The 8,861-nt window shown below is 46.0% G+C and overlaps 1 protein-coding gene across 2 annotated transcripts; it reads right to left on the bottom strand.

The window, feature by feature from the left end:
* Positions 1–2,188: 2,188 nt before the first annotated feature.
* CD209 (CD209 molecule) lies at positions 2,189–5,323 on the bottom strand. Of its 2 annotated transcripts, XM_082652531.1 has the most exons (8): positions 5,194–5,323; positions 4,971–5,045; positions 4,771–4,857; positions 4,322–4,471; positions 4,030–4,107; positions 3,635–3,786; positions 3,033–3,145; positions 2,189–2,623 (listed from the first exon to the last, which is right to left on the bottom strand). In XM_082652531.1, exons 1-8 carry the CDS (start codon positions 5,231–5,233, stop codon positions 2,482–2,484), a joined length of 837 nt encoding a protein of 278 aa, XP_082508657.1. In that variant the 5' UTR covers positions 5,234–5,323; the 3' UTR covers positions 2,189–2,481. The 2 variants fall into 2 exon arrangements, with proteins under 2 accessions (XP_082508657.1, XP_082508656.1); XM_082652530.1 differs by having other exon boundaries at positions 4,971–5,321.
* Positions 5,324–8,861: the final 3,538 nt, after the last annotated feature.

The raw sequence follows: 8,861 nt of genomic DNA, 5'->3' as shown, positions 1-8,861 counted from the left end.
ATGCACTGTTTGAAATGAGTCCCACGAGCCCAGCCTCAATTTGGTTCAGTTCCCCCAGACGCAGGCTTTAAGACAAGGATTTCAGTACAAGAGGTTGATTTGTTGTGTCATCCTCAGAGGGCACTAGGAGAGAAGGGAAGGAAGCCATAAGAAAGCATTATTTTTTTTAATTTTTATTTATCTTTGGCTGCATTGGGTCTTCGTTGCTGCACGGGCTTTCTCTAGTTGCGGCAGGCAGGGGCTACTCTTCATCGCGGTGCGGCTTCTCATTGCAGTGGCTTCTCTTGTTGCAGAGCACAGGCTCTAGGTGTGCGGGCTTCAGTAGTTGCAGCACACGGGCTCAGTGGTTGCAGCACGCGGGTCCTAGAGCGCGAGGGCTTCAGTAGTTGTGGCTCGCGGGCTCTAGAGCACAGGCTCAGTAGTTGTGGCACACAGGCTTAGTTGCTCCATGGCATATGGAATCTTCCCGGACCAGGGATCGAACCGTGTCCCCTGCATTGGCAGGCGGATTCTTAACCACTGTGCCACTAGGGAAACCCCAAGAAAGCATTATTGGCATTATTGAGCAGGTGGCTTTTTCCTCTTGCTAACCTCTAAGAGCTCTGAAACATGCCTCAGAGTTGTCTAAGTCAAGAGCAGAGAGAGTTGGGATATTACCCACCAACTCATTGAGATTTACCTCGTACAGCACATCCATAAGAAGTACAACACGTGGTAGACAGAATAGCATCCCCCCTAAAGATGTCCATGTCCTAATCCCCAGGACTTATGAATACTTTATGTTACATGGAAAAACAGGAAGTAAGGTTGCAGGTAGACATAAGGCCCCTAATCCGCTGATGTGAAAATTGTGAGATTAGACTGCATTATTCAGGTGGGCCCAATGTAATCACCGGGTCCTTTAAACGTGGAAGAGGGAGGGAATTCCCTGGTGGTCCAGTGGTTAGGGCTCCGTTCTTCCACTTCAGGGGGCACGGGTTCGATCCCTGGTCATGGAACTAAGATCCCACAAGCCGTGCAGCGTGACCAAAAAAAAAATTAAATGTGGAAGAGGGAGGAAGAAGAGTCAGTGTTTGAGCAAATGCAGGGTGAGAAAGGTTTAGTCCTTGCTGGCTTTGCAGAAGGAGGGAGGGAGCTCCCAGCCAACGATTGCAGGCAGCTTCTAGAAGCTGGAAAAGACAAGAAAGCAGATTCTCCCTGCTAACCTCCAGAAAGGAAGGCGGCCCTACTGACACCTTGATTTCAGGCCCATGAGACCCATTTTGGACTTCCAACTTCCAGAACTGTAAGATAATACATTGTGTTGTCTTAAGCTACTAAGATTGTAGTAATTCGTTACAGCATCAATAGGAAACTAATACACATGCCTAGAAATAATGTGTTTGTTTGTTTGTGTTAATTTAGGGACTTCCCTGGTGGTCCAGCGGGAACCAACTGGACTGTGGAGTTAAGACTGCACACTCCCAATGCAGGGGGCCCAGGGTTCGATCCCTGGTCAGGGAACTAGATCCCACATGCTGCCACTAAGACCCAGTGCAGCCAAATAAATAAATAAATATTTAGGAAAAAAAAGTTATATGAAGAAAATCATAAACCTTTACTGAAGGACATTTTTAAAGTACCCGAAGAGGGGAGGGAGGGTGGGGGAGGATGGATTGGGAGTTTGGGGCTAGCAGATGCAAATTATTATATATAGAATGGGTAAACGAGATCCTACTGTAGAGCACAGGGAGCTATATTCAATATCCTGTAATAAACCACAATGGAAAAGAATATGAATAAAAATATATATATGTATAAAATCACTTTCCTGTACACTGGAAACTAACACAACATTGTAAATCAACTTTACTTCAATAAAATATATTTTGAAAAAATAAAGTACCTGAATAAATAATTGGTTCACGAATCAATGAACACATAGATAGCTAGACAGACACTCACATACCTATACGTATTGTATATATATACATATATGTATATATGTACTGTCCCAACCAAAATTACAAACTGATTCAAAACTGTATCTGGGAAATAAAATACACAGTAGTAGAGAAAAATATATTGAAAAAAGATCATGTCCTAATGTACATCAAACAGATTATCAAACTATAGTAACTGAAAAAAAAAAACCTGTAGTAAGTGAAACAGTGGCAAGGAACAAAAATAAGTTCAATGGAACACATAATGCAATGTATGACTTTATTAAGGGGATGTCATGGGGGAGCTGAGGCGGGGCTGAGACCATCAATAGATGAAAAAAGATGGTCTATAGCCTATGGTGGGATGGGTCCTAGAGGATAAGGCGGTCTCAGAATCTGCCTCAGGATCTCGAAGACCTCCGTACAGGAGGGAGATGGGAATTCACCAAAGGGAAAAACAGAAACGGGTGGGGCCTGAGAGAGACCAGCAGACCGCATGTCTCAGTTGCCTGATCTCTGCAAACCGGGACAGGGTGGGGTGGGGGGGAGGCAGTGACCCTCAGAGGGCTGGGCAGGGAGACGAGGGCTTCTCACAGATCCAGGAGTTTCGTGTGCTACATTTGCCATCATTCCAGCCATCGTTGTACAATTCCACACAGTCCTCATCTTCGTGGTTGTTGGGTTCCCCTTTCTTCCAGAAGCTGTGAACCCCATGAGAGCTCTGAGCCCCCTAGTCCTCCCAGAGCCCACCCCCAGGCCCCCCCTTTGGAGGAGCTGGTCCCTGGGCTTTGACAGCAAATTGCCAAGAACCAGCCAGAGGGTGGTGAGGAGTTTGGAGGCAGGGTTTTGGAAATGTGGGTTAGGGTTAGAATCCACCTCCATTAGCATCAGCTCTGGCAAAGTTAAAATGCAGATTCTTGGGCCATTACCCAGACTTACAGAATCTGAGGCCCCCACCACTACCACTCCCACCCCCAGAATGAAGGCAGGACTCTGCATCTTCCCCAAGCTCCTCAGGTGATACTTTCCAGTCCCAGAGTCTGAGCAACCCTGCTTTGAAGGAGGGGCGTCCCTGCCCGCACCCTCGGGCCATTGTCACTGGGAGGTCACCTGAGTTGGAGGGGGCTGTTGTCCACCCATTTCCAGGAACCCTCATTGTGGTGGTCACTGAGGCCAATCCAGGTGGGTTTATTATATCTGACATACCAAATCTTCAGGAATTTCTGGGGGTGGGGGTGGGGAGAGGGGTATCAGAAGGAAGATCCCTGAATGCCACGCATCCCATGTCTGCCCACGTTCCCATGGTCCCCTGCCTCCCATGGAAGTTCCTTTCACAGTCTAGCCTATAGCCCCTACTCCAGTTGTATGTGTTCACATGTGCGTGGAGGCTGTGGATGTGTGTTAATATACATACATGTGTGGATATGTGTTAACTTGTGTCTCAGTTGACATACATTATGTGTGGTCTCGAGGGTACTCTAAATTCCTTTTCTGTCCAGACATGGGCTCCTCTCAAACATGTTCTTCTCTCACTTGACCTTCCCGAGTCCATTATGCTTCCTCCTCCAGGAAGTCTTCCCTGACTGCCTCTCACCTCTCACCCCCATCTGCTCCCTGGACCTCCATCTCTCAGAGGGCAGAGGAGTGCAGCAGAAAGCTCTTTCTTGACCAGTCATATGGCCCAGCCCCAAGGGGAACCTTGCCCGGCCCACCTGCTCCTCAAGACTTTTGATGATCACCAGCTGGGCCCCAATGTCCTTACAGGAGGAGACAGCAGATTTCCAGTCACTCTGGGTCCAGGAGAATAAGTAGCAGCTCCCCTGGAAGAATTCCCAATTCCAAGGACAGGGACGGCACAGGCCAGCTGGGAAGGAGGAATGGGGTTGGGACAGAGAGGTCACTTGGCTCCTAGGCCCCAGACACCTGCATCAGACCTTGGGAACCTAGGGCCAGCCCCTGTGTTCAGCTGTCAGCTCAGTCCCCAAGAAATCCATGAGAAAGAACCCAGCTCTGCCCTGCCCTCCTCAGTGTGGCAGCCATAGAAGGTGGGTCCCAGCCCCACCCACAATCCTGTGACTTCCTCTTGACTTTGACATGGGACCCTTACCCAGGGTGGCATTCATCCAGGTCAGGTGCTGCAGGATCTCCTCCAGGTTTGATTGCATCTGCCCCTGTGCAACATCAACTGGAGGGAGAGGACCTCAATTATTAAGCCCCTACTGTGTGCTTGGTGCAGAGAGGGCCCCATGAGAACATTATGTATGGATCTCACAGGAACCTGAAGAGCCCATGACACAAAGAAACTGAGGCTCAGAGAGTGACTTGCCCAACATCACCAGCCCCCAGGACCTCTTGCAGGGCTCCAATCCACTCCCCCACTCCTGCCCTCTCTCCTTCACCCCTGGTGGCGATGGATGTTCCAAGGTCCTGCTCCCTCAGAGCCCCATCCCCTCTCTGACTCTGGAACCCGGCGTCCAGCCCCTCATCCAGGCTGTTGTTCTCCACGTGGTGGTCCCCCAAATCTCTCTGCAGGAACTGGATCCTGGAAACTACAACAGAGCAGAGAATTCCCCCTTTATGAGCGCCAACTCTATCCCTGACCCGGTGCCAAGTCCGGTTTCAAGATCTCAGGGAAACTAAGCTCCCCATAGAGGAGGATGTACTGCATTTCACGTGAGGAAACAGGATCAGAGAGGGGGAGTAACTGGCCCATGGTCACACAGAAGGTGACACGGAGCCCAAACGCCCCAGCCCTAGTAGGTCTGGAGGATGTGGAAAAGGGCAAAGACCATCCCAGAGAGAAAACCCAAAGGGACCCAGGACTCCAAACCCCCAGATGCTGACTCACCTTGAACCAGGGTGGTCAGCTGGAGCATGAAGAAAGCCAGTGAGATGAAGAGCAGCAGGGGAAGCAGAGGGTTCTGAGTCAGACACCCTGCAGGACCAGCAGATGGGCAGAGCTTGGGGCTCAGGGGCAGATCCTGTCCCACCCCACCCCCAACCACCCCCTTCCCCAGTCGCCTGCTCCTGAACCAGCTGCTCTGGTACCTGGTGAGCTCCTCAAACTGCGTAGGAGTCCAGGGTGTCTCTCAGCCAATGTCTGGCCCCCAAATGTCTCCTCCTCTGAATAGGACAGAGCACATGCAATTGAACTTGGAAGCCTGCTGAGCCCTCTCTCAGAACTGCAAGCTGAAGGCCAGGCCCCAGCACCTTCAGAACACTGGGGCCCTGTCATCCCCACCATCACCCCAGACTGGGGGTCCAGCCTCACCGGAGCCACCCAGTTCCTTGGGGTTACACATTTCTGCCATCCTCCTTTCCTCTCTGTCCCTCTTTCTAACTCCTCTCCGAACTATGGTTTTTATAACCCCACGTATTTCCCTCTGTAGCCCTTCCTCAGATCTGTTCTTTCTCAACTCAGGAAGAATGAGGAACAGGATGCGGATAACACTTCCTCTCAGAAAAATCCGGGGAGGGATAAAGCGCCTGACACAACTGAGAGGTCAGTTAGGATCGGGTAGAAGCTGTGCAGTCAATTTTGGTGCCAGAAGGCACTGTTCCAACCCCTATCCAGTCCTGGGACCTTCAGCCTCACATTCTCAGAGCCTCAGTTTCCTCAACTGTGAAATGGGACAATTACCCTGCCTCACACTGTAATTGTAAGGTTTAATACAGTGCACTAGTAATGGGTATAAATTGCCTATTCTAATGATGAATACTCAGCAATAACAGCACTTAAGCATGTGCCCACTGTTCCCCCTGGTGTGTGTTCTCCCTCACTGTAGCAAGTAATAAGCCCGGATTTGTTAACCACAGGTGTGTTCCTAGTGGTCTAACAGTTCTCACAACAGCCCTATGAGATAGGTAGTTATTATCCTGCTTTACTGATGAGGAAACTGAGAAACAGAGAGGGCAAGCAGTTGCCTGAGATCACATAGCTCAAAAGCAGTGGGGCTGGGAGTTGACCCATGAGTCCCTGCTTAACCACTACACAAAGCAGTTACTTTTTTCTCCTTTGTAGTTACTAAGTATTTTGTAGAGAGTCACTTTGAAACTTTGTGTATTGAGCTTCCAATTTATTTCTGTATGGACCCTGGTCTCCTATCTATGCAATTGGGTGTATGTTACAATCTTTTTTTTTTAAATCTAAAGTGAGTTTCTTGGGGCTTCTCTGGTGGCGCAGTGGTTAAGAATCTGCCTGCCAATGCAGGGGACACAGGTTCAAGCCCTGGTCCAGGAAGATGTCACATGCCACAACTAAGCCTGTGTGCCACAACTACTGAGTCTGCGTGCCACAGCTACTGAAGCCCGCCTGCCTAGAGCCCATGTTCTGCAACAAGAGAAGCCACCACAATGAGAAGCCTGTGCACCGCAACCAAGAGTGACCCCCTCGCCACACTAGAGAAAACCTGTGTGCAGCAACATAGACCCAATGCAACTAAAAATAAATAAGTAGAACAAATAAATTTATTTTAAAAAATAAATAAATAAAGTGAGTCTCTTGTAGACAGCATATAATTGGATCATCTTTTTATTCATTCTGTCAATCTCTACCTTTTAATTGCAGAATTTAACTCTTTTATATTTAATGTAATTACTGATAAGGTAGGGCTTCTATCTGCCATTTTACTATTTGTTTTTCATATGTTTTATTTCTTTTTCGTTCCTCAGTTCCTTTGTTACTACCTTTTTTCATGTTAAATAGATACTTTCTTCTCTTTTTAAAAATTGAAGTATAGTGATTTACAATGTTGTATTAGTTTCTGGTGTACATCAAAGTTATTCAGTACATATATATTCTTTTTTCATTTTCTTTTCCATTACAGTTTATTACAAGATATTGAATGTACTTCCCTGTGTTATACAGTAAATCGTTGTTGTTTATCTATTTTATATATAGTAGTTTTTTATATAGTAATTCATCCTCTCCAGCATTTTTATTTATTTGTTTGTTTGTTTGTTTGTTTATTTTTGGCTGCATTGGCTTTTCATTGCTGCACACAAGCTTTCTTTAGTTGCGGCGAACAGGGGCTACTCTTTGTTGCAGTGCACAGGCTTCTCATTGTGGTGGCTTCTCTTGTTGTAGAGCACGGGCTCTAGGATGCTCAGGCTTCACTAGTTGTGGCCCACAGGTCTTGTTGCTCCGTGGCATAAGGGATCTTCCCTGACCAGGGCTCAAACCCATGTCCGCTGCATTGGTAGGCAGATTCTTAACCACTGCACCACCAGGGTAGCCCTCCAGCATATATTTTTTGTAACTTTTAAAATTTATTTTTTTAATTATTTATTTATTTATTATTTTATTTATTTATTTTGGCTGCACCAGATCTTAGTTGCAGCATGTGGGATCTACATTGCGACATGTATTGCAGAATCAGTTCCCCGACCAGGGATTAAACCCGGGCCCCCTGAATTGGGAGCTCAGAGTCTTACCCACTAGACCACTAAGGAGGACCCCTGTAAATTTTTAATGGTGGCTATTCTGACTGGTGTGAGGTGGTACCTCATTGTAGTTTTGATTTGCATTTCTCTAATAACTAGCAATGTTGAGCATATTTTCATGTGCCTATTGGTCATCTGTGCATCTTCTTTGGAGGAATGTCTATTTAGTTCTTCTGCCCATTTTTTTAAATTCTCTTGTTCTTTTATTTAACCAGTTTTTTAAAATAGATCTTTATTGGAGTATAATTGCTTCACAATACTGTGTTAGTTTCTGTTGTACATCAAAGTGAATCAGCCATATGCATACATATGCCCCCATATCCCCTCCCTCTTGAGCCTCCCTCTCATCCTCCCTATCCCACCCCTCTCAGTCATCGCAAACACCAGGCTGATCTCCCTGTGCTATGCTGCTGCTTCCAACTAGCTAAATATTTTACATTCAGTAGTGTATATATGTCGATGCTACTCTCACTTTGCCCCAGCTTCCCCCTCCCACCCCGTGTCCTCAAGTCCATTCTCTATGTCTACATCTTTATTCCTGCCCTGCAACTAGTTTCATCAGTACCGTGTTTTTTTAATAAGATTCCATATATATGCGTTAGCATACAGCATTTGTTTTTCTCTTTCTGACTTACTTCACTCTGTATGACAGACTCTACGTCCATCCACCTCACTACAAATAACTCAAAAATATAGAACGCTTCACGAATTTGCGTGTCATCCTTGCACAGTGGCCATGCTAATCTTCTCTGTATCATTCTAATTTTAGTACATGTGCTGCCAAAGCGAGCACTTCTGCCCATTTTTTGATTGGGTTGTTTTGTTGTTGTTGTTGTTTTTGAGTTGTATGAGCTGTTTGTATATTTTGGAACTTAAGCCCTTGTCGGTCGTATCATTTACAAATATTTTCTTCCTAGTTGTAGGTTGTATTTTCGCTTTGTTTATGGTTTCCTTAGCTGTGCAAAAGTTTATAAGTTTGATTAGGTCCCATTTGTTTATTTTTGCTTTTATTTCTTTTGCCTTGGTAGACTGACCTATAAAAACATTGGTACAATTTATGTCAGAGAATGTTTTGCCTATGCTCTCTTCTAGGAGTTTTATGGTGTCATGTCTTATATTTACGTTTTTAAGCCATTTTGAGTTTATTTTTGTGTAGGGTGTGAGGGTGTGTTCTAACTTCATTGATTTACATGTGGTTGTCCAGCTTTCCCAACACCACTTGCTGAAGAGACTGTCTTTTCTTCATTGTATAGTCTTGCCTCCTTTGTCAAACAGTAATTGACCGTAAGTGTGTGGGTTTATTTCTGGGCTCTCTATTCTGTTCCATTGATCCTTTTGTCTGTTTCTGTGCTAATACCATGTTGTTTTGATTACTGTAGCTTTGTAGTATTGTCTGAAGTCTGGAAGGGTTATGCCTCCAGCTTTGTTCTTTTTCCTCAAGACTGCTTTGGCAATTCTGGTTTTTTTAAGGTTTCATATAAAATTTAGGATTATTTG

Source organism: Grampus griseus (assembly GCF_964374135.1).
Source record: "Grampus griseus genome assembly, chromosome: 3".
In the NCBI taxonomy this organism is placed as follows: domain Eukaryota; kingdom Metazoa; phylum Chordata; class Mammalia; order Artiodactyla; family Delphinidae; genus Grampus; species Grampus griseus.
The sequence above is the reverse complement of the archived record's forward strand: the minus strand, read 5'-3'. Positions and strand labels throughout refer to the sequence as shown.